Source organism: Tenrec ecaudatus, chromosome 1, assembly GCF_050624435.1.
Source record: "Tenrec ecaudatus isolate mTenEca1 chromosome 1, mTenEca1.hap1, whole genome shotgun sequence".
Taxonomy (NCBI): domain Eukaryota; kingdom Metazoa; phylum Chordata; class Mammalia; order Afrosoricida; family Tenrecidae; genus Tenrec; species Tenrec ecaudatus.
Genome location: NC_134530.1, coordinates 300,105,347 through 300,131,860, shown reverse-complemented (window position 1 = coordinate 300,131,860; position 26,514 = coordinate 300,105,347). Strand labels below are relative to the sequence as shown.

General features: G+C 41.2%; 1 protein-coding gene across 5 annotated transcripts in view; it reads right to left on the bottom strand.

Annotated features, from left to right (window-relative positions):
* Positions 1-26,514, bottom strand: part of DTNBP1 (dystrobrevin binding protein 1) — a 155,024-nt gene that overhangs the window by 111,699 nt on the left and 16,811 nt on the right. For 4 of the 5 annotated variants that reach the window (XM_075532451.1, XM_075532450.1, XM_075532454.1 and 1 more), the window contains exons 4-5: positions 6,913-6,973; positions 1,461-1,593 (exon numbers count right to left, since the gene is read on the bottom strand). In XM_075532451.1, coding sequence (XP_075388566.1) covers positions 1,461-1,593; positions 6,913-6,973 — 194 coding nt within the window. Of the gene's footprint in view, positions 1-1,460; positions 1,594-6,912; positions 6,974-8,957; positions 9,034-26,514 lie in introns of all 5 variants that reach the window. The other variant, XM_075532453.1, reaches the window with a different exon arrangement.

The following is a 26,514-nucleotide window of genomic DNA, read 5'->3' as shown; positions in this document are numbered from 1 at the left end:
CAACTACGTCCCGTGGGTTTCCAAGGCTGCACCTTTTCAGAAGCAGATCCGCACACCACCAGGCCCTTTTCCTAAGACACCTAGGGGAAGGTTCACACTGCTAACCTTTCGGTTAGCAGCCGAGCGCTGAAACACATCCAGGTGCACATTAAGGAAAGGGCGAAGTCCAGACGGGCCGCCATCAGGCCAACTGTGCGCTCCACCACAGTGCTTCCCTGGCTGTCGGGCTGCCCCTTTGGAAGCAGATGGAGCCTCTGCGTCGGCTTGAACAGCCGTGACTTGGTTAGTAGGTGCGAGCTTCTCCGTTTGTGCTCCCTGGGGACACTGCAAACACCATTTGCATATTTTACTCACTCACAGAAACTAGTCTGTGATTTAGAAAGTACTTGTTCTGTCAATAGGGTTGATTTCTTTTTTTAAACAAGATTATACTGCAACCCAGAAAGAGATGATATGGTCCCTTAGCTTCTCACTTGTCAAGAGCAGCTCAAGAGTTTCCCTCTTGTGTGAGTGGCTCCCACCTCCTGCTTCACGCACATCTTAATAAGTTTGGGTAAAAAAATGCCACGCCGCGCCCCCCTCCCCAACCCGCCAAGAGAAATAGCTGTTGCTAGATCAGCCACAGGAGGAGACTAAGATGTGGCCATGTCAAACATGAAAGGTAATCTTCTGAGAATAAACCTAAGCAATAAAGGACCTAGCATAACCCATCCAAATGCAAACAAGGAAAAAAAGAAAGAAAACTTCAACAAGGTTATGAATTTAGCCAAGTAAGTTCTCTCACTTAACTGAGTTGGTTTGTCTGCTCTCACCAGTCTGTGGAGAAGGCAGGAAGTCACGGCCGACACGGAACGTGAAAAGCCACAGCAGTGACTACAAGCAAGCACATCACAAAGCCAGGACAAAGTCATCTCAGCCCCTCTATTTTCTACGGCGATACTTTTCGATGAAGAGAGCATCAATAATGCCCATCAAAGACAGCGCCGAGTCACTCTAAGAATTCACAAAATTGTAACTCTGCTTCCTGAATGGAACTGGTATGTTTTAGAAGTTATTTCTACAATTTAGTAAATGAATTTTTATCTTTGGCTAATCCTCGGTTAATCAGAACATGAAATCAGTTAGAGCTTACAGCTTTCCAGAAATTCCCATTAGCCAAGAATATATCTGCTCTTCTGAAGCTTGAAAGGGATGTCGTGGGTTACACATTGGGCTGTTGAACCACAGGTCAGTAGTTCAAACCCACTAACCACTCCAAGAGATTAAGATGAGGCTCTCTGTCCAGTGAAGGTGTACAGCCTCAGAAACCCAATGGGGGCAGTTCTTTTCTGTCCTACAAGGTCACTGTGATTCAGAATCAACTCTGGCAGTGCAGTGAGTTATGAAGATTGACATCCCACCCAGTTTCTACCCACATTATCTTCGATTCTAAACATCATGCAAAGAAGCAGAGAACTTACTCAGGTTTGCAGTCATGGATTCCAGATCGGCTGCTAGGCCTGGCAGTTGCTGGAGCTGCTCCTGTAACTCCCTGAGACTGGTCTTCTTTCTCTCGCAGTGCGCTGAGAGCATGACCACCTCACTGTCCACCAGCTGCAGCACCCGAGCAGAAAGAGAAAGCCAAAGGAGAGGGGGGGCAACATGAAAATTGGTCAAGGTTAGCTACAGCCATCCTTCCACGGAGCTTCCACTACCTGGGAACATGGCTGCGGGTGATTCTCTTTGGGGAAAAAACCAGCTTGATCTGAGTGCAGGCAACTTCAAATTGCTGCTTATGTCACTGCAGTTTAACCCAGAGGGGAGGAAATTCAGAAATGACCTGAGAAGTTCTTTCTAAGTATACCCTATTTGTAAGTAAACCATGCATTTGAAAATCCAGATAGAAGGCGGAGGGAGGGGGAAATTACCACTAACAATTTGAAAAGAAAACAAACAAAAACCATAATTAACAGGTAGTTCTAAGCATTACAAAAGGAATTCTCTTAACAGGAAAGTTCTCGAAGGCATTTAGAATACACTGGGATTCGTGTACATTTAAATGAGATGACTCATTACATACAGGGTCCTTGGCTATGAAGGAATTCTTGAGGCAACTGTTCAGTTGCCGGAGAAGAAGAAAAGGAGGTTAAAAGGGGCTTGAGATGTACAGCGTTCCTAATGGTAGGGTTGTAGTTTGATACTAGCCTAGCTGGAGGTAATTCTATCTTCCTTTCCTGAAGACTAAGAGAAAATGACAGGCCTCAGTTTCTCCCAGACAATTCTGTTTCGGTCTTCACACGGTTGAGTGGGGGACAGGCCCACAGTAAGATTTAGAGAGGGCCAAAAGAGGCCATGGTGGCATGAACTCACATCCGTACAATAATATTTTTTTATTTCAAAATTCACCGTATAGCAGAAGTAAATATACTAGAACTTCATATGTGAATGTCTGAGCTCAACATTCAGCTATTAAAAGGAAAAAAACCCACAATAATTTACACATCTCAAGAGTAAGATTCTTTAGGAGTTGAGATCCAAATGCAACTGATTCTTATTGAATCTCACTAAAATAAGGGGGTAGATTTTTTAGCGGAATGGCTGTTCCAACATTTTAATATTCTAGGAATTCACAATGTTTGAAATAAAGGAACTAAATTACAGTAAACGGGCTAGAAAGCTGCCTATTTCTGCACTCTCCCAATAATCAAGACAGCTCCCTACTGCTTTCCAGCGCAGACTGGAGAGAGAACCACCTCACCTCTTATACAAGCCTCCACTGAGAGGAGTAGCTGACAGCAGGCTTGCCTGGAGTTGCTGGAGTTGCATTTCCTGTTAACTTGGGGCTTACATGGAGAGCAAATGCTTTGAAAATGATGAGGGCAAAGAATGTACAGATGTGCTTTACACAACTGATGTATGTATGCATTGTGATGAGTTGTATGAGCCCCTAATAAAACGTTTTTAAAAAAACTGTCCTATTTTTAATCTCATCCTTATCAACAGTTAGTGACGTCAGAGGTGAAATGCATTCTGTATAAAGGATCCATCTTTTCTCTTAGCTGTTTCAGATATTTTGGTCTTCGGAATTTGGTAGTTCCCATATGAAGTGTCCAGGTGTTGCTTTACTATTTATCTTGTTTGCTTGTTGTACACTGAATCTAAAGATTTGCATATCTTCATTTTTGGAAAATTCTTAACCATTTATCTTCCCCCAAATTCTCTCCTTGTAAAATGTTTATTAGATATATTAGGTTAAACAATGTGAAACTGTAACTTTTCAAATAGTAGAAACTCCGCCTTGCTAAATAAAGATCACTTTAAAAATCAACTCTGTTTATTCCTCTTTCAATTTCCTTGCTTTTTTAAATCTCAGAGATGCTTTCTGGGTAAATTCCTTGGCTCTTCTCTAATTCTTCAGTTATATCTAAGTACCGTATATACTTGAATATAAGCCGACCCGAGTATAAGCCGAGGTACCTAATTATTACCTGAGAAGCCAGAAAAACTGACTGACTCAAGTATAAGCCTAGGGTGGGAAATGCAGGATATGAATTAACATAGAGACCAGAGGGGAGAGATGGAGCACAGTCACAGACACATCCTTACCAGTTCAGTTGTTGGCATAAATGAATAACTACGGGTGCTTCTATGAATTGGAGCCGTCCATGTCAATAAACAAACATTCAAAGGCCTGTAGTGTCAGCGGGTCTTTGAATGAACAGTGGAGGAACGGCAATCACCCGCGAGATGTTACACCTCACTGGGGTACCACTGACTGGTATATATGCCAAACCCCAGTTTTTCAGCACATTTTTTGTGCTGAAAAACTCGGCTTATACACAAGTATATACGGTAGATTCGTTCAGTCACTAATTTCAGTGACCTTGAAAATAATGTCTGATAGTGCCTTACACCTTATGCCTTTGTCTCTATAAACATTTTACACATACCAATTTATAAGAGTATATCTTAAAGCACAATATCTAAAGTCCTTTGTGGTTCTAAAGCTAAATTTTGGGTTCTAGTGACTCACACTTCTAATGGTTTGTTTCTCTGTGTGCTGGGTAATTTTGTTTAAAATTCCAGGTTCACACGGTGGAATTGACCTATGGGGTTCCTGACCTATGGGGTTCCTGAAGCCTAGGTTAAGAAAAAGTTCGTGGAGGATTTGTGCTTGTTCTGTTTGGTGTCCAAGCACACAGTCAGTCAGCTGTGACCTTTCCATACTGATACAGGGGTTCCTTGATCAGACAGGATATAAATCAGAATGTCTCACTCACGTAATCGGAGCCATGGTGAGAAATCCCAAGGCTACATATATACAAAGTTATTAAGAAGACACCTTTCCTGACCGACAACTCCCAGCAAGTTGATTTTTTTCCCCCAGCGTAATTTTTCACTGGGGTAAAGCCACACCAAAGGCCCAATAACTAATTGATGCAGGAGTCTCAGCTTGTTCCCTATAAGCAACATTTGGTATTCTGAAGTTGAAGCATTCAAATTTTCCTATCATAAATATGTCAGCATCTTCATTAACATTCCACTCCAGCTTCCATGTTTTTGTTTTGATTAAACTCTTCTCATTTCAGTTCCCTGCTCATCTGGGGGGTGCCTTTGTGAGATTAGTGAATTGAAAGTTTTAAATCTATCTAGCATTTAAGTGTTCTATAGTGGGGTAGAGTTTTCAAATATCTCCTCGGCCTTATGGCCAGAACACACAAGTCATCTCTTTTAAGTACTTCCTAAGAGAAACACCGATGTCTAAGTTTCAGCACATGTATTCCCATGTTCTACATAACAATGATAGCCTCACTAACATACATAAATGAAGAAAGTCTGTTTCAATGACATGAAAGAATCACAAAAGTCTTTTAGAAAGAAATAAAATTCTGTGGAAATCAGTATCAAACAGTATTTGACTTTGGAACATAAACCTTTTTGTTTTGTTTTGATACACCTTTTTAAGTATACTTTGACAGCTAGGTTTTGTGTCAACTTGGCTGGCCCAGGATTCTCAATAGTTAAGTCGTTGAGGCCTCTGCCCCATGATGTGATCTAACATAATGCAATCAACTGTATGCATCTGCTGTGAGAAGTCAAGCCGTTGAGGAAAGATAAGGTGGGATGTATCCGATTACTCAGGTCACAGCCTGTTGATGTGTTCTCAGCGGTGAGGCCTACTCCATACATACGCAGACGCTGTAGAGCCGTTTCTTCGCTTCCTTCTGGTCTGGATCTTGTCTATGGCTAATTGACCTCTGCTTCTCTGGACTTAAGCCAATGGCCTATTATATTGTCTGTCACCTCTGAGAGTCATCAGAGACTACCATTTGACCTGTCGACCTTGAACTCACCTGCATGTGTATCCATCAGCTATAATATTCCTGCTTCCTGGTTCATCAGCCCTAGCGGCCACCCAAATCAGGAAAAACCTCCATCTTAATATCTGAGCCATGAACTCGAGTCAGACTGAACCAGTCCACTTCTATAATGGTGTGAGTCACTTCCTTAATACAAATTTATTTCTTATATGTATATATAAGCACCAATGATTGGTTTCTCTAGCAAACCCAGCCTAACACATACAGGTATCAAATAACTAAAATGACAAAGAATTTTAAATCATCATATGCCATACAAATAGGACCTATGGACAACTCTTCTAGGTGAACTGAGGATACCACTGAAAATTTTCTTCCTGTTTGCTTGTTTCCATATTTTTGTTATTTGAGGCAAGCATTGAGCTGCTAATCATAAGGTTAGTAGTTCAAAACCACCAGTTGCTCCATAGGAGAAAGATGAGGCTATCTATTCCTATGAAGATGTATGGGTTCAAGAACCCTAGGAGGGTCACGTTAAGTCAGAGTAGATGGACTCAGTGAGCATGGGGTTTTTGTTATTGTTGTTGCTTAAGCAAACTATTTAGGTAAACTGAGCAAATTCTTGCCTTTGACCAAAGAATACTAAATTCTTAAAATAATGAATGCAAGGAGATTACAGCTTTTATACACTGAAAAAGCATTACATTCAAATTAATAAAAAAATATAACTATCAGGTATCAGGCATCAAAGAACAAAAAATCATATCATTATGACTGAGGGGGAATGTAGAGTGGGGGCCCAAAACCCATTTGTAGGCAACTGGACACCATCCCCTTCCAGAAGGGACGTGGGGAGGAGACGAGCCAGTCAGGGCGCAGTGTAGCAACGATGAAACACACAACTTTCCTCTAGGTCCTAAATGCTTCCTTCCCCCACCCCTTACTATCATGATCCCAATTCTACCTTACAACTCAGGCAAGACTGGTACAGAGAGGAATTGGAAACACAGGGAATCCAGGGCAGATAAACCCCTCAGGACCAGTGGTGAGAATAGTGATACTGGAAGGGTGTAGGGAAGGTGGGGTAGAAAGGGGAACTGATCACAAGGATCTACATATAACAGAAAAGTGGGTGAAGGGAGATGCCGGAAAGTATAAGACACAACAAAATAATAATAATAATTTATAACTTATCAAGGGTTCATGAGGGAGGGGGCCGTGGAGGGAGGAGGAAAATGAGCAGATACCAAGGACCCAAGTAGAAAGAAAGTGTTTTGAGAATGATGATGGCAGCAGATGTGCAAATGTGCTCGACACAATGGATGCATGTATGGATTGTGATAAGAGCTGTGCGAGCCCACAATAAAATGATTTTAAAAACTATAACTAGATGAACCAGCTATTCACAGGTGACCATTAATAAACTCTCTAAGTCTAACCAAACTGAGATTACTTCACTATGACATTATAAAAATGTGCTTTTTAAAGGGAATTTCATAATCACTTTTAAATATCTTGCAAAACCTTTTAGTCGAAGCTTATAGTAAAAACCCTAGCATTTCCACTGAATAAATAAAACTTCCCACCAGTACAGGACAAGGCCACTCCTCACCTCTCCGGCATCTGCACATTCCTTGGCTCTTCTGTGAAGTGCAGCCCAAGTGTCTTCATACCTACAAACAGCAAAAATAACTGAAAATGGAACCTACACATTTTCATTTTCAAGAGGAGCACTTCCAGGAAGATACTGGGATAGACAGGTGGATGATTCTGAATCTTTCACCAAAGCATCAAGGAGAGCAGCTCGATATCTGAAGTCAGTCCTGTAAGAAGGCATATTGAGGCAACTACAAGCAACAAACGGTAGGAAGACGAGAAAGAATTTTAAATGACAGGATCTTTTTCTACTCCTCTGTCATCCCCTCCCTCCCCCCCTCCTCCCCGAGTTACAGCAGCCAAATGGCTGCAGTGGAGTCCCAGCCAACACAGCACTCTCCTGTGGAAGAGGCGGGTCTGGATCTACCTCTGGCTCCAGAGTAAATATCAAAGACCTTACTGGCGGACTGCTGATTGTGTCTGCTCTCACAAGTCTGGGAGTGGCCTCTAAGACTTGGATTTCAGTCTGGTCCAAACTAGAGCTCCTACTGGGTGTCTTAGAGAACACTGAACAAGCACCACACACAGAGGCTACCTGAAAGCTTCTCATGGGCAGAAAGAAGGGCCCCTGCTCTCTAGCTGTGAAGTGCGCAGAGGACTGGTCAGTGTGTCTGTTCTGACTGCTCAGGGAGCTGCCTGGCAGACTGGAGCCCTCCCCTAGTCTGCACCACAGCTCTCACAAGGAGGGCAGAGGAGCAGCGAGCAAAAACCCAAGGCTGTGCACCCTAAAATATTTTTGCAGGAATTAGTACTTTTGAAAGCCCTGTATTTACAATTGCATTGAAAAAGTTAACACTATGATGCAAAAGAGGAGGAAGGCAGAGTGGAGACCCAAAGTCTATCTGCAGACAATGGGACATCCCCATACAGAAGGGTCACAAGGAAGGGACGAACCAACCTGGGTGCAGTATAGCACCGACGAAACACACAACATTCCTCTAGTTCATTAATGCTTCCTTTCCCCTCAACTATCATGACCCCTGTTCTACCTTCCAAATCTGGCTAGACCAGAGCACTGTACTCTGTACAGATAAGAGTTCTCCACACAGAATCCCGGACAGATAAATGCCTCAGGAACAATAATGGGATTAGCCATACCACGAGGGTAGGGGAAGGTGGGGGAGAAAGAGGGATCCTATCACAATGATTGATATTAACACAACCCCCCACCCCCAGGGGGACAAACAACAGAGAAGTGGTGAAGGGAGACAGTACTCGATGTAAGATATAAAAATAATAATTTATAAATTATCAAGGGTTCATGAGGGAGGGAGGAAAAAATGAGGAGCTGATACCAAGAGCTCAAGTAAAAAGAAAATGTTCTGCAAATATATGATGGCAACATATGTACAAATGTGCTTGACACAATGGATGGATGTATGGATTGCTATATGACCTGTTAGAGCCCCAATAAAATGATTAATTTAAAAAGTTAACACTGTAATAGTTAAATGTTTTGGCTTCAACATGAAACAATGAGGCACACAAAGAAACAGAAAATGACAGTCCACTCAAAAAATCATGAGGATATAATAGAAATTAACTCCATGAAATAACACCAGATAGTAAACAGATTAGAAAATAATGAAACAAAAATATTAAACAAGTTTGAAGAACTAAAGGAAAACATGGTATAGAACTAAAAGAAATTGGGGAGAGGTTATGGTTTTGGAAGTCGCTGGACACTAGTTCAAATCTCTTGCTTTAAGGGAGCCAAATACAAGTCAACTAAAAGACAATCATATATTTTTTACTTTCATGCTCTCTGCTTTCTGTGGGCACGCTTTAGTCCAGGAGGCATAGTTTGGTCTTTGTAAATGAGCGCTATTGAAAGTTGTCCCCTACCGCCAACCCTCACTACCAAGTGTTTAATCCGTACAGGTTAACAATCCATGGATTTTAGTCTAAGAAGTTGCCCTGTGTATGTGAACTTTCCTTTTCTCAACAGAATGGTAAATTCCATACCACTGAATAAATGAACGATACTATCAATATAACTACCATATGCTCCAAGGAGATGATTTATGATGTTCCCATAAAACGATGATGATGTCTCCAAAGTGAACCACAGGGGGATCTGTAAAGCACAGATATATAAACAGGTTTTGAGCTCACATTTACTTGTAGCCCTTATCTACAAACAATTAGTTCTTATGACATGGCCCTACTTGATACCTGTGCTCATGAAGAGATCACTGAAGATATGGGTGCCTCAGCAAAGTGTTAATAAATCAGATGGTGCCTGTCAGAAAGAACAGCGTCTAGGTCTTTAAAGGCTTTTCTTAAAACAAGCAGCCATCTAGGTGAGGTGTAAGTTACGTCTACACAGAAGTATATGAGCCCGCGTGCTCCAAGGATGTAAATAATAAAACCCAAGACTGGAGGAGGGAAACTGTATTAGCGCTTAAATTCTGGGCCCCTGGTTCGCAAAAGCCTATGGATGACAGCAAAAGCTCAAACTGTGTTTGTAGCTCGAGTCCTCACACCGAGCAAGGCCCTGGGCAATCCCCTCTGACCATCGGCCAGGGATGCGGATCGCCTCGCTAACAATATATTGCAAAGTAGATCAATGCAGACGTTAAAATTTAACACCCCATCATTTGTTCTCCCTTTTGGTCCATTTACCATTTGTTCTAGTTTTGATTATTCTCTGCTTTCTTTTAAATTGTCATTTTTCTGTTCATTACTGTTGCCTTTTTTTGTTTTTTTGCTTTGCTTTGTTTTGTTGTGGGGGCGAAGTCTGTTTTTCTTTATGTGAACTCCAGGGTAAACACGTCCACAGAGACAGTCAGTGGATTAAGAGTTTCTTGGGCCTAAGCAGCGGATGTTGGGGGAAATGGAAACCTTCAATAATGAGTTAAAGAAAGAAGAAAATGTTCTAAACTTGACCGTGGTGATGATCGCACAATTGTTTTAAATAAGTTTAAACCATTGACTTGAATGATTTGTGAATTATATGTCAAAAAACGGTTTAATTTTAAAAATAAAAAAATAATATGAAAAATAGAGTAGTGCTAAAATTCTGTAGCCTCTGCTGCTGACAAAAGGTTTAGGTCCACCCAGTGCCTTTTAAAGGAAAGGCCTGTGGCTCTCTCTACCTGTGAAAAGGAGGCACTTTAAAACCTACGGAGTACATACGGTTCTACTCCGGCACACATGGAGTCACTGTGGGATACGCTTGACTCATAGTAACTGGTTTGATGACTAACGATTTAAGGATCTCTGTTTAAGAATGTACTGTTTGCCATTTGCTTCTTATTTGGAGAGATTCTAATCAATTACTTTACCCATTTTTTTTTGTTGGTGAGTTGTAGTTGTCCTTTAAACATTCTGAATATTGGGTCTTTTATTGGTCTTATTTCCAAATATGTTTCCTCTCCTTGTTTCTTTGGCCGTCTTTTCACTTTCTTGGTGATTTCCTTCTTGCACAAATGTTTTTTAATTTTTATGATACCCAAGTCATCTGTTTTTCTTTTTTGCTTCTGCTTTGGGTATTGTATCTAAGAATCCATTTCCAAGCTAGCTCTTGAAAATTTAGTCCCGTCTGTATATTTTGTTCTGAGTTGTATGGGTTTAGCATTTACACTAGGTTGCTGATCCATTTTGTACTGTTGTTGGTATACAGTAAGAGATAGGGAAATGAATTAACTTCTTCTGTATGTAGAAATCCAGGGGCCTTAGTATTATTTATTGAAGAGATTCTTCTTTCCGCCATTGAACATATCTAGTATCCAAGCAGCTAAGGATGTCTGCATGTACATACTATAAATGAATCCTATAATGCATAGTCTTTTGATTTCTGTACCAAAATTTTACATTAGAAAGTGATGAAAAATAAATTGGGAAAATGAGGCCTGGACAAAACAAGAATATAACGGAGACAGACACTATAAAAAGACACCAAGCAGAAACACTGGTGAAGAAAGTTAAGCAAGCAAAATGAAAGATTTATTGTAAGAACTTAATAGCAGGGTTAAGTTTACAGAAATCATCCAAGGACTAGAGGATGAGGCAGTAGAACAAGTGAGTCTGAAGTGCAACAAAGAACAGACACAACTAAGCACAGTCATTTCATCCCATGGATGAATGCCTGCCTCACAGGGATCTCATGGAGAAGGGAGAGAGGCGCAGAAGAGCATGCGAATATGCAATGTCAGAAAGATGATGAAAGGTGGCTCCCATCAGAAGCGGGGAGAAGGGAAAAAATAATAAAAAAGAAATGGGTAGTGGGGGCACAGGGCACTAACCTACCCAAGGGGAGAGAATTGTTCATATCTCCACAGGGAAAGAGGGACCAGACTTCAATCCAGTGCTCCAAGATGTGCATGCAATATGCCGGCATGGAGTAGGGGAACCAGTGGAGAGGTCTCAGTGGCCGGCCCCAAACCCAATGATGTGGGCACCTGCCCCTCCCCCCAGAAGAATTTACTTCAGAGCACAGAACAGAATCTGAAGCTGGGGAGAGGGACATATCTGTGGCGGGAGGTCAGATGCTTACAGACATCCTCCCAGAAGGCAATCTCTGTCAGACTGCGGTCTCACCCCACCACAGGGGTGGGCCTGCTCCCTGCTGCTGGGGACAATGGACGATTTCTCCCTGAAGCCTGCAACCATTAGCTTTGTTCCTGTAGGTGGGGCTTACACGCTACTGCTAACGGTTCCTATGAAGATCCAGAGAACAGGTCAAAGCTAAGCTGCCATCCTAAATCTAGGATCCGCCCATCTTGTCACATGCATACCCCCAATCCCTCCTCTTCCTATTGCATGTATGTCCCTAGACACCCCTTCTCATTGCTGTATAACCTACAGTGCACCCCTTCCTGTGATGTACGTCTACCTGTAATTAGTGGGCTTGCACAACCACCCCCATCCCCCGGTATATAGGCCTGGGTTAGCAATAGAGATCTCTCCTCTCCCCCACCACCTCTCTCCTCCTGTTTCCTTCTCCCCTTGTCCTCCTTCTCTTTCCTCTCTCTCCACATGGACCATCAAGCGGGGCTGAGGTGAGCATCATACCATGAATTGTGTCTGACTCCATTTATTTCAATATTTCTCTTCTAGATCTCATGCTCTCTATAACTTTACTATAAGCTTTACTTATTATTGCTGTACAATTGCGCCTACTGGATTCGTAATGATGCATTAGGGACTGGCTTCCCCTGGCACATATCTAATTGGGCACACGGGAGCAGATGAAGGGGGAGGAAGAGAGAGTGGAGCACAGCCTGGCCCACCAAGCCTGAGGACGATATTCCTGCTCAGAGCAGCCACGTGGCCGGCCCCACTATGAGACATAACATCCCTCAATGACCTATAGCCCTACAGGGGATAACACTGGAGACACAGTGTGGGAATTCCGCCCGATCTGATCCCACCACACCAAGGCAAAACACTAAGGGCGTGGAACAGAGCAACGAAGTCCCCAGGGAATACCAAAAATAGACTTTAGGGTCAGGGCTTGGCGCCCTAACAGACTCAACTGGAAAGCACTCCTAAAGGCCAACAAACAGTACCTGAACTAACTAAAAGCTCTTTTTCTTCCTGTTGTGTTGTGTTTTGTTTTGTCATTGGCTTGTTGTTGTTGTTTTGTTTTAATTTGTTGCTTGGTTTTGTGCACATTATCTCCGCAGGTCTAACTCAGTAAGAGGCTGAATGAACAATCTGGAGGGAAAACAATGAGACCGATAGTTCCGGGGGACTTGGGAGAGGGGGTGGTGGCAGGAAAGGAAGTGGTGTTAACAAACCCAGGTACAAGGGAACAACAAGTGATCCAAATCGGTGGTGAGGAGGGTGTAGGAGGCCTGATAGGGCATGACCAAAGGTAATATAATCAAGAGGAATTATGGAAACCCTAATGAAGACTGAGTATGATAGTGGGACAAGATGAAAATAAAAGGAAATAGAGGAAAGAGCTAGGAGGCAAAGGGCATTTATAGAGGTCTAAATATAGATATATACATATGTAAATATATTTATATGTGATGAAGGGGAAATAGATTTATGTACATATATTTATAGGTTTAGTATTAAGTAGCAAATGGACACTGGGCCTCTACGCAAGTACTCCCTCTGTGCAAAAACACTTTGTTCTATTAAACTGGCATTCCATGATGCTCACCTTCCCAACAGGATCGCTGAAGACAAATGGGTGCATAAGCAAATGTGGTGAAGGAAGCTGATGGTGCCCGGCTATCAAAAGATATAGCATCTGGGGTCTTAAAGGTGTAAAGATAAACAAGTGGCCATCTAGCTGAGAAGCAATAAAGCCCACATGGAAGAAGCACACCAGCCTGTGTGATCATGAGGTGCCAAAAGGATTAATTGTCAGGTATCAAAAACAAAAAATCATATCATTGTGAATGAGGGGGAGTGTGGAGTGGAGACCAAAGCCCATCTGTTGGCAATTGGACATCCCCTTATGGAAGGGTAACAGGGAGGAGATGAGCCAGTCAGGGTGCGGTGTAGCAAAGATAAAACATACAACTTTTCTCTAGTTCCTAAATGCTTCTCCGGCGTCCCCCCTCCCACTATCATGATCCCAATTCTACCTTGAAAGTCTGGCTAGACCAGAGCATGTACACTGGTACAGATAGGAACTGGAAACACAGGGAATCCAGGGTGGATGATCCCTTCAGGACCAGTGGTGAGAGTGGCAATACCGGGAGCGGTGAGGGAGGGTAGGTTGTAAAGAGGGAACCGATTACAAGGATCTACATGTGATCTCCTCCCTGAGGGACAGACAACAGTAAAGTGGGTGAAGGGAGACGTCAGACAGTGCAAGATATGACAAAATAGTAATTTATAAATTATCAAGGGTTCATGAGGGAGGGGAAGGGGGGAGCGGGGAGGGAGGGGAAAAGGAGGAACGGATGCCAGGGGCTTAAGTGGAGAGCAAATATTCTGAGAATGATGAGGGCAATGAATGTACAAATGTGCTTTATACAATTGATGAATGTATGGATTGTGGTAAGAGTTGTATGAGCCCCTAACAAAATGATTAAAAACGAAACAAAAAGAACACAAGCAGGCAAGCCCCTAAAATAGGATGCCCATCGCTGCCTGAAGAAGGTGGAGGCACTCTGCCTGGGTTATCGGCATCCTTGGTTAAAGATCAGAAGGGATTCAGTGGAGGTTTAATGGACATGGGACTCTGCAAATGGACTGGGTTTTCACTGTCATCCATAGCCTTCTGCAGATGGGTGCTCAGAATTTTAGTTCTAACACAGTAATTCTTATTTGAGGTAAAAAGTACAATATTTTGCTAGGCAATAAAGAGTCGAGGTGGGAAGAAACAGCAAAAGCAAAGGCCACAATAAAACAGCTCAAAACATTTAGGGGAGAGCAAGTGGAATAATTTAAGGAACCCTGGTGGTATAGTGGGTAAGCACTGTACTGCCAACCACAAGGTTAAAATCTATCAGCTGCTCCCCGGACAAAAGTTGAGTCTTTCTGCTTCTAGAAAGTTGGAAGCTTTAGAAACCCACAGGGGAAGTTCTACCCTGTCCAATAGGGTCTCCATGAGTTGGAATTACCTCAATGGTAGTGAGAAGTGGGATAATTTAGCATTCAATTAATAAACTCATTCAAAATAAATGTGTTGAGTCTCTCAAACCAAAAAAATCAAACTCACTGCACTTGAGATGATTCCGACTTATAACAATCCTTGAGGACAGGGTAGAACTGCCCTTGTGAGTTTCTGAGTCTGTAACTCTATTGGTGTAGAAAACTGTCTTTCTCCCATAGGTTGGCTGGTGGTTTCAAACTATTGACTTATGGTTAGCAGCCCCATCATTAAGTACTACACCACCAGGGCTTCCATGTAGAGTCTCTACTATGTATAAAACACTCTTCTAAAATTTCAGATAACAGTAGTGAACGTGGTAGATAAAGTCCCTCTACTCAGTATATTATGAAGAAAATATAGACTACAAACAAAATAATCAAACAAAAACATTTTGAGGAAGTTGTCTGATCATGGCAATAAAACAATCTGGTAACCAGAAAGTAACTTTAAAAAAAAAAAAGATGATGAAAGATCTATACATTCAAGAAACTCAATGAAGCCCAAACACATTGTGATTGGGTGCTCAAAAACTAAAGAGCATATTCTGAAAACTGCAAGACAAGGCAATCATCACATCCACGAGATCCTCAACAAAATTAAGTGACAAGTCCCCCCGGAAAGGTTTGTCTCCAGAAGGCAGAGGAATGCCCTATGTATTTAACATGCTGAAAGAAAACAAGTATCAGCCAAGCACCGTTCATCCAGCGAAATCGTCCTCCAGTAGTTAAGATGAAATGAAGACATTCACAAACAAACAAATGCTTAAGGAGTTTGTTCCTATTGAGAAAATGGGAAAGCAGTCTATTGCACAGATTCCTAAACTGTGTTTGGGCCACTTCAACAGAGAAGCCTTAGACCCAGAACATTCCAGAACAGGCTTGGAACGGAGGTGCTCTTGACCTCCTTCTAAGTTGCTTCCCTTTTTGAGGAATCTTCATCCCACCTCTGGGAACACAGAAAACACTCCGCCTGCTTATGCATGTGTGTCACAAGGCATCTCAGCCTGGCCATCCGGGTCATTCCAACCCATGCAGCGGTGGAACTAGCCGTGTAGGTTTCCGAGATTCCGAGATCGTGACGCTTGAGAAGAGAAGGAACGGGCTGTTTCTCTACGTGTTCCTGTGAGGAAGAAATGGTATTCTTCAAGTGCTGTGAGAGAAGCATGTGCATACTCATGAGTACTCTTGGCACCTTCTGATGAGGCTGACCTTGATCTTTTTTCAATGCTCCATACCAGGCCTGTGTATAAATCCTCTTCCCTGGTCGCACAGCACTGTGGCGTGGCAAGTCAGCTGCAGTTTACCACTAGACCCGCCCTACCAGAAAGGCTAACGAGGAGTTCTTCAAGCGGAGAATAGACGCCAATGGACAGCAACGTCACTAGAGGCCATCTCCAGAGCAAGTATCAGGGTCATTGTGACGGCATATTTGATTGCTAATTGTAGTTACATGTTACATGCTTTATAATGAGTAAAACAAGGGTAAGCTACATTATTGGGTACATTATCTACAGAGATGTTCATGCTGACAACAACAACACAGATGGGCTCAGGGGAGCAGTAACGGAAGACAGCTTTTGTGTTTACTGAAGTTAGTATCAATGTAAACCAGGCTGTTATAGATAAAGTTGTTAAATGCAATTCTCATGGTAACAAGAGTGAAAATATCTTAGAAGGGTACACAAAATGAAAGAAGGAAATAAAAACTGTTCATAACAAAAACAGACTAAGTGTAACTGTATTGCAGGAAACGAGGGACACAAAAAGATCTCTCTTTTTCTCTCTCACACAAACGTTAGTTATTTATCAGCAATGACCTTAATTATAAATAAGTGAAACATATTAATCACAGGACAAAGAGTGGCAGAATGGTTTTAAATGCGTGATCCAGCTGCATGTTGCCTACAGAAACGTACAAAGGTACACGGAGGGTGACAGTGAAGGAATTGGGAACTGGAGCTGGCTGGAGTCCACTCAAACAGTAACCAAAAGAAAGGTGATGTGACTAAGTTAGTGTCACACAAAGACAGCTTATGTTAAAGCCTATTGTAAGAAACAGGGATATTCTATAATGATAAAAGGGTTACTCGAGACAATATAACAATTATAAAAAATATGCATCTAATAGCAGAGACCCAAGACACACGAAGCAAACACTGGCAGAAAAGAAATGAACTGGACTATAAAAAGAACGGGGAGACTTCAATGATATACCCCTTTCAATAACAGGATATCTAGAAGGGAGCTCAGTAAGGAAGTAGAGGAACCGAACAGCGTTAAACCCCAACGAGACCTAACACATATATAAACAGAATACCCCACAACAGCACAATACGTATCTTTCTCCAATGCTCAAGAATCATTCTCCAGGACAGGTCACAAGACAAGTCACGCTATGTTTGAAAAGACCAAAAACGTCTTCCTGGGCCACAGTGTATGAAATGAAAATTTAACAACAGAAGGAAAGCTGGAAAATATACAAATATTTAAAAATTAAACAATCTATTAATTAATAGGTGGACAAAGAAAAAAACAGAAAAGATTTATAGTCAAATTAAAAAGAAAGCACAATATACCAAAACTTACAGTATGAAGAAAAAGCAGTACTCTGGGGGAAATTTATAGCAGTAAATGTCTACTTTTTAAAAGACCTCAAATCAACCAATAATATAACTCCCCAACTTGAGAAACTACACAAAGAACAAGTGACCAGGATGTTCCATCTCATTTCCCTTAGTCCCTCATTTCTTCCAACGCTGCTATCAAAACTACCAAAAGAAAAAGGAAAGAAAGAATCCATAAATTAAATAAGGAATAGGAAAAATAACAGACTCAACATAACTAGACTATCTTTGACCAAACAAAACATAAAAGAGAAAAATTATAATAAGAAATGAAAGTGCGGATATTAAAACCAGCCCAAGAAAGGATAACATTAACCATTGTATGTCAACAAATTAGATAATTCAGATGAAATGAGCAGTTTCGTAGGCTGTAAACTATTAACAAGAAGGAACACATGATCTAAAAGACCCACACCGAGTGAAGTGGTTGAGTCAACAATCAAAAACCCCCAACAAGGAAAGAGCTGGCCTCACTGGGGGTTTCGACCACATCTTTTAATAAGAAATGACATCAATCCCCAGACTGTTCAGAAAAGGAGGAGGAGGAACATTTGCCCAATCATTGAGGCTGGCATTACAACTGATACCAATGTCAAAAAAAAGATAACAGAAAATCTACAGACCAACATCCCTTCTACATAGGCAAAAAGTCTCAACAAAACACTAGCAAGCCGAATCCCACAGCATAGTAAAAAGATTATACATAATGATCAAGTAGGATTTATGCCAGAAAGGCAACTTGGGTTCAACATAAAGTCTCAATCAACGCATACGCCATGATCTAATAGAAAGGGAAAACCAGCACATGGTTATCGCAATCAACCCAGAAAAGGCCCTTGATAAAATCCAGAAATCATGATAACGTCACTCAGCAATCTAGGAAAAGAAGGGACACCCCTCCACACGATAAAGGGCATTTATGAAATACTCACGAGCTAACATCACACTCAATGCTGAAATATAACAGCTTTCTCATTAAGACCAGGATAAAACCTCTCTCCCACTACTGTTATTTAACACAGTTACAGTACTAGAATACTAGCAAAGCAATTAAGTAAAAAGAGAACGAAAAGATGGGGAAAAGCAAAGCTTCCTATTTTCACAGACAGTACAATCTTATATATAGGGGAAAAAATCTACAAGAAAGTTACTAGTGCTAATACATGAAATCAGTGCAGTGACAGGTTACAAGATCAACAAACAAAAACCAAGTACTGTGCATACTTGAGTACAAGCTGACCTGAATATCAGACAAGACACCTAATTTTACCACAAAAACTGCATTAGAACGTGCTGAAAAACTCGGCTTATACATGCGTATACACAGTCTACACACCATCAATGAGCAACCTGAAAAATGAAAGTAAGGAAATAATTCCATGTGCAATAGCATCTAATGAATAAAACAACCTAGGAATATATTTAAGCAGAGCAGTGAAAATTTAGGCAATGAAAATGATAAAATATTGCTAAAATAAATTAAAGTTCTAAATGAGTTGAAAGAAGTTCTGTGTTCATGTATGGGAGGATTTAATATTATTAAGGTGTCAATAACAGCTAAGGCAATCTATGGACCCAAAGTAATTGCCATAAAATTCCAACAGCTCTCTCGGGGCAGAAATGGAAAACTCAATCTTCAAATTAATGTGGAATTACAAGGGGTCTCAAGCAGCCAAAGCAATCTTGGAAGCAAAGAAAAAACAGCAGTGGCGTTGGAATCACTGGTCTTAGGATAATAGACCTACCCCAGTGGTTTTCAACCTGCCTTTCATACAGTTCCTCGTGTTGTGGTGACCCCCAACCAGAAAATTATTTTTGTTGCTACTTCATCACTGTCATTTTGCTGCTGTTATGAATTGTAATGTAAATATCTGACATCCAGGATGTATTTTCATTGTTACAAATTGAACATAATTAAACATAATTAAAGCATAGTGATTCATCACAAAACAATATGTTGTTATATATGGTGAAATATTTATGTGTTTCCTGATGGTCTTAGGCGACACCTGTGAAAGGGTCATTCGAGCCCCAAAGGGGTCGCAACCCACAGGTTAAGAACCGCTGACCTAACCTCTAACCTGGTCTTAGTATAACAGACACATATGCCAATGGAACAGACGTGACAGTCCAGAGTAGACCCTTATATTGTAACACCGATGGTTAACTAACCTTTGGCATGAGTGCAAAGCCCACTTATGGGGTAAAGAATCGCCCCTTTAATAAATGATGCTGGGCCAACTGATTTCCACATGAAAAGAATGATGCTGGGCCCATACCTCACATTGTATATAAAAGTTAACCAAAAACGTATGAACAGCCTTAATATGAAAATTGAATCATAAAACTGTTAGAAGAAAACATAAAGGTAATTCTTTGGGGCCTAAGTTTTGACAACAGGTCTTGAAATATGACAGCAAAAGCACAAGCAACAAGATGATAAAAATAAATTAGATTTCACCAAAATTAAAAAATTTTATGAAAGGTTTTTATCAATAAAGTACAGAAACAACTTACAGAATGGAAGGAAATATTTGGAAAACACCCCTTTGATAATGATTCAATATTCAGAAAACAAAATAAAAATTCAGAAGACATCAAGAATTCCTATAACTTATTACAAACAACCCAATTAAAAATGAGCAAAGGAGCTGAATAAACATTTCACTGAAGACACACCAGTAGACAGAAAAACACATGAGCTATATTTAACACTAACACAATGCAAATCAAAACCGCAACGAGATACTATTTTATTCCCACTAATCAGAAGAACCAGACACACCACCATCAAGTCAATTTTACCTCAGAACTCAAAAAACCCACTGTCATTGCATCAGTACTAACTCATAGCGACACTGTAGGACACGGTAGAACTGGCCCCGGCATTCACAAGACCGTAACTGCTTACAGAAGTATGACGCCCTGTCTTTCTCCAGTAGGTGGTTTCAAACTTCTGCTTTGTGGATCGCAGCCCAACATGTAACCACTACACCACCAGGGCTCCTTTCAATTCATAGCCAACCCAAAATCACATTTTCACAATTATAACTCTTTATGGGAGCAGATAGCCTCATCTTTCTCCTGAAGGGAACCTGTTGGGTTTGAACCACCAATCTTGTAGTTATCCCAACACATAACCCACAGTGTCAACCAAGTTCCCCTTACCTCTACTGGGTGGTGGTGGAGTGGTTACTCAATGGGCTGCTAAGTGTAAGGTCGGCAATTCAAAACCTCCAGCTGTCCTGCCAGAGAAAGGTGGGGCTTTCTACTCCCCTGATAGTCTCTGAAACTCACAGGGCCAGTTCTACCTGTCATATAGGGTTGCTCTCACATTGACCCGATGGCAGTGAGAAGTGGTTATAATTTAAAACAAAGAAGACAAGCTGTCACTACTGAAGATGTGGGATTATAAAATGGCGAAGCCATTGGGAAGAAGTTTGGTGGTTCCTGAAAAAGTTATAATGCCATACAACCCAGTAATTTCAGGCCTAAGTATATGTTCAAAACAATAAAGAATATTAATACAAGCAAATATGGGCAGACTAATGGTCACTAGACAGCCAAATGGTGAAACAACCGAATGCCTATCCACAGATGACTGGGCAGGGGGAAATGGCATACACACACAATGGAATATTACTAAGCCAAAGAGAGAAATTAAGTTTTGATCAAGGCTTTAAATTAGTTCAGTCATGACCAACAAAGCAAAACTAGAACAGAACCAAATTTTTACAATATGTGGGATTGAGAATAAGCTGGACTGAAAAACTATTGGTTAAAATTCTGAATTGGGGGCATAGTGAGCCCCTTCAAGAGCCTGATGCCTGAGCTTGGATTCCTGGCGGGGCTGTGGAGACCCACACTCACAGTGCTGCAGTTGGCCGCCATCGCTGTTTCCTACTATGCTCGAGAGGGGAGATCAGTTTCTAGCAGGGGTTCACCTTGTAGTTTTTCCCATTTGGGTTAGCATTCCAGTTCACGCAAATGTTTAAAATCTGCATCCGTTAAGTTTCGCTTCCACAGGGAAGAACCAGTATGCAGCCTTGTTTCTGTTCAAGTTTCACTTCCACAGGGAAGAACCAGTATGCAGCCTTGTTTTTGACACACGCCACAACATGGGTGACCCTTGAAAATACCATGCTGAACGCAACGAATCAGCCACAAAACGACCTACTATAGAATCTCGTGTGTATGAAACATCTAGAGTAGGCTACCATTCAGAGGCCAAATATTACTTGTAATAGCCGAAAGTGGGAGGAAGGCGGAACAAGGAAGTCATTATTAGTAATGGCCTGAGTTAAGGGTGACACCTAAAATCTGGAAACCGACAGCGGTGATGGCTATGAAATATGAGCAATGTCACTGAATTGTAAATGTTTAAAAATGCTGAAATGAGCATGCCGTGCTCTCCAGCCAGACAGTCCTCTGCCTCATCTGCCCGCCCGCGCCTCCTCACCCACCATGGCCACCATTCAGCTGGTAGGAAGAGGGCGCCTGGTCGACAGCAAAGGCTTTGATGAATACATGAAGGAGTTAGGAGTCAGAATGGCTCTGCGAAAAACGGGTGCAAAGGCCAAGCCTGATCGTGTCATCTCTACTGATGGCAAAGGCCTCCCGTGAACACCGAGAGCACCTTGCGACCTGGGAGAAGAGTTGAAGAAACTGCAGCTGGTGGCAGAAAAACTCAGACGGCCTGCAAGTTTCCAGGCGGGGCTTTCGTCCAACACCAGGAGTGTGATGGGGAGGAGAACACAATCACAAGAAAACCGAAGGGTGGAAAATTAGTGGTGGACTGTGTGATGAGCAATGTCACCTGAAGAAAGTAGAATAAAAATGTTATCATCATTGGGATCAGAGTCTTTAATGCTCTCACAACCACTATCGCGAGCCCAGTTCTACCTCACAAACGCAGCTAGACCAGGGCATGCACACTGGTACAGATAAGAGGTCTCGGCACATGGAATCCAGGACAGATTAAATAAACCCCCTAGGAACAGCAATGGGAGTAGCAATACCATGAGAGTAGGGGGAGGGTGGGGGAGAATGGGGGAACCAATCATAAGGACTGACGTATAACCCCAAGCCCCCGACGGGGATGAACAACAGAAACATTCGTGAAGGGAAACAGCAGACGGTGTAAGATTTGAAAACAATAATAATTTGTAATTTTCCAAGAGTTCACAAGGGGGACAGGGGAGGAGTTGATACCAAGGGCTCAAGTACAAAGAAAATGTTTTGAAGAGGATGGGAACATATGTACCAATGTGCTTGATAGAATTGATGTATAGACTGTTATAAGAGTTGTAATAGCCTCCAATAAAACAATTTAAAAAATTAGCTATGAGAATGAGAAAGCTCAGTTCAATGAGCAAATCTCTATACTACTTTTATTTTGTTATTATATTTCATTATTTCTATCACACAAGTTACATGCAACTATTTCAAAGTATTGATTTAATTAGGATCATCCCTTAGATTAATAAATGAATGTTTGTGCTAAAATATGTTGAAATACAATTAAAACAAAATATTATCTAAAAACAAAACAAAATACTATCTAAAAATTAATCTGGGACATCTTGTGGCACTAGCAGGAAACTATTTTTAAAATGGTGATGTGTCAAAAGGCCAGAGAAGTAAATTTGAAGAGGCCAAATCTGAGATAATCTAAGCAAGAGAATAAAGGCAATAGTGGATTCTAACTCAAAGACTAACACAAAGATCGAGACTCCCTACTGATATGAATAAGTAAACAGAGAGACGGACACCCCTTACAGAACTTCACTGAGTAATGTGAATGTAACGATAGAAACTCCTCTCCATTTGGTAAAGACAACAGTCGGAATTGCTTCGGGAAGGAATCTTAATGAATGCTGAAATTAGTGAGTAAAAGAAAGCAAATATTTACACTCACAGAATACTTACTAATTAAAAAGAAAACAAATAGTTCATGTGGAGAATCCTGGCAGACGTTCTAAACCAAGTGGTCGCACGTAACATCGATGATGAAGACACATCAGCATCATGTGCGCCTCCTGATACGCTCGCTCGCTGCACTGGAAAGGACACAACTCTTCTCGTGTAGGCTTGCCAAAGCGCACTAACCTGATTTAATCGAGAGGGAATAACAGATAAACTTCAAACTGAGAGGCACTTTGAAAAGTAACTGGTCAATTCTCTCCAAAGTGTCAAGGTCATGGAAGACAAGGGAAGAGAAATGAACTTAAAGGAGCATGACAGAGCTTTCCATTTGGGAATAAGGATTTCTCTGCTCTGTTAATGAGGCCAGATCAATTTAGAGTGTTTTAAACCAGCAAGCAAAGAGGAGCTGATACCAAGGGCTCAAACAGAAAGAAAATAGTTTGAAAATGATGATGGCAACATATGTACAAATACGCTTGATACAATTGAAGTATGGATTGTTATGAGAGCTGTAAGAGGCCCCAATAAAGTGATTTATTAAAATACAGAAATAAAAAAGATGCCACAGGGAGATCTACAAGGAATGCTGAGAGCCCTTGGGAAGCCAAGGTAAGACCCTCTGCCCCCTCCACCCAGTGGACTAAAGAGCCTTCTCTTGGTGCTAGCCTCCTGACTTTGAATGCCTAGCTTTTCAACTGTGAGAAAATAAACGTCCATTCATCCCAATGGCACTAGATGACAACAGAATAAATGCAATGTGTGATTCTGGGCTGGATCCTGGTCCTGAAAAAGGGTATCAATGGGACAACTGATGAAATCTGAATACGGTCTCCTTGGAAGATCTTTGAAATTTGATTATCATAGGTGCCATCAGTGGGTTCTGACTCATGTCAACTCTAGTATGCAACAGGACAAACCACTGCCCAGCCGTGCACCATCCTCACAGTTGTTCTCATGCTCGAGCCCATTGTTGCAGCCACTGTGTCCGTCCGTCTCATCAGGAGGGCCTCTCTCTCTTTGCTGCCCCTCTACTTTACCAAGCCTAATGTCCTTCTCCAGGGACCGTCTCTCTTGACAGCATGTCCAAAGTCTGCGGCATGACGTCTTACCCATTCTCACCTCTAAGAAGCAATCTATCTGTACGTGTAATCATCAAAAATGTTAGTTTGATAATTGTACTATAGTCATATGAATATTAACAAGGAGGAAGCTGGAATTTCTTATGCTAATTTTTCAACTGTTTGGTAAAGTATAAAATTATTTCAAAAGGAAAAGTTACACAGTAAAATTTCTGAGCTTTTATTCATATAGTTATTGACATAAAACATGATTTCATCTGTCATCTAAAATCCTACCTATCTGAGAATTCTCTAATCAGAAGTACATATGTCATGGAAGCATATCAGATGGCAAAGAAATAATCTCGTTTAACACATGATGCTGGAAAACCTAGATACTCACTTACAGAAAAAGGAATCAGGATCCATATCTCACACCATTTCTAAAGATGGACTCAAGGCATATCAAAGACCTAAATATAAAACCCGTAACTATAAAGATCAACAGAAAAACAGGGGCACCAACACATCGAATCAAAACACTAGTCAACCTAACAGAACACAGACACACCAGAACACAAACTAGATGACTGGGGCCTCTTAAAAATTAGACACATATGTGCATTAAAAGGGAAACTCTGGTGGAGTAATGAGTTATGCATTGGGCTGCTGACCACAATGTGAGCAGTTCAAAAACACTAGGAGGAAGATGAAGCTTTCTACTCCTATAAAGAACTACAGTTTTGGAAACCCACAGGAGAAATTCTACCCTGTCTTATCGGGTGACTATGAGTCAGAATTGACTCAATGGCAGTGAGTTTGGCTGTTTTTGTTTGTGTGTGTTTATTTCAAGATGGCACCAAGAATAAAGAGAGAAACCACAGCTAAGGGGTTGAGGATGGGAGAATTTTAAATGCTGGAAGTGTTAGCCAGAACCACTAGACAGAGAACGAAATCAAGGGACTAAAATTGGGCAAAGAAAAAAGTAAGACTCTGAGACAGAGCTGGAATATGACTTTCAGTTGCCAACAGCTTTTTAATAATTTAATATTACTGTCATATTTCTAAATGACATGTATTCTACTACTTCTTGGTTTATTAATACAATGCATCGGCTTCTTGTTATTATTTCTGGGAATTTTACATTTCCTTCCATTTATTTATTACTATTTTCACATATAATAATATAGCTATTAGTTAATCCAGTGGTTACACTGTTATAATAACTGTATGTAAACATTGTTACTGGTGAGTCATGTAATATTAAAAATTTTATTCTTGTAACATTTATAAGAAAAGAAAACTCTAGGTGCAGAAAATATTATTTTATGCACAAGAAGCCCAAGAACGCCTCTAGGGTCACTATGAGTCGGCATCCAATAGAGTTTGGTTTGGCAGTGAGTTTTGTTTATATTAAAAGTAGAACTGTGCAACATCTCAATAAGAAAAAAATAAGTAATCTAATTAAAAGGTGTGAAAAGGACATGAATAGACAATTCACAAAGGCGAGCACTTGAATGGCTAACAAACCTAAGGAAATGCTCATGATCACTAGCCATCTGGGAGATGCAAATCTAAACAATGATATCATGTTATACCCCTACAACCGTCCAATTTTAAAAAAATCAGAGAACAAATGGTGGAGAGAATGTGAGGAGATTGGAAGGCTTACTCACTGCTGATGGGCTTGTAAATACACACAATCACTGTGGAGGCACAACCTAAACCAACTGGGCATAGAAAAATAGTGTCTCTGCTGGGGATCTACCTTAAGGAGGTAAGAGACACAACACAGACTTATGACTTACGCCCTCTCATATTCACTGCAGCGCAAGGCACAATGACAAGAAGCTGGAAACAGCCCAAATGTCCATCAGTAAAGGAAGGGAGACAGTACATAGACACAATGGGATACTGTACATCCCTAAAAAGCATTGATGAAACACCTCCTGGCGTGGATGGCCTTGGAAACCATTATATGTCGAGTGAAGCTAGTCAATCAATTACGAATGAGTCCACCACATACGGCTGAACACCAAGGAGAAGGCAGGCTTCTGCCCTCAGGTCACGTAAACTTCTCAGCTGGACTCCCAAGCAATGAGGAAAGAGCACATGCCTCGTGCCTATGAACCAACCATATATTACCCCCTCCATATGTACATTTTAAAACTACTTCTACAGAGTAGACCTCACCTCAGCTGAGTGAGTTTCCCAAGATGGACGGGGGGGTGAGGGGGGGGGGAATCATTCAGTTGGGGCTATACAAAACTGTGTTAAGATCACCCCAAATCAGGACACGCCTACAAGAGTGATAATGCACCTTTATACTGGAAATTCAAATCAAGAATGGGGAGAGGGCAACATGTCTTAGAGAAGACATGTATCTTT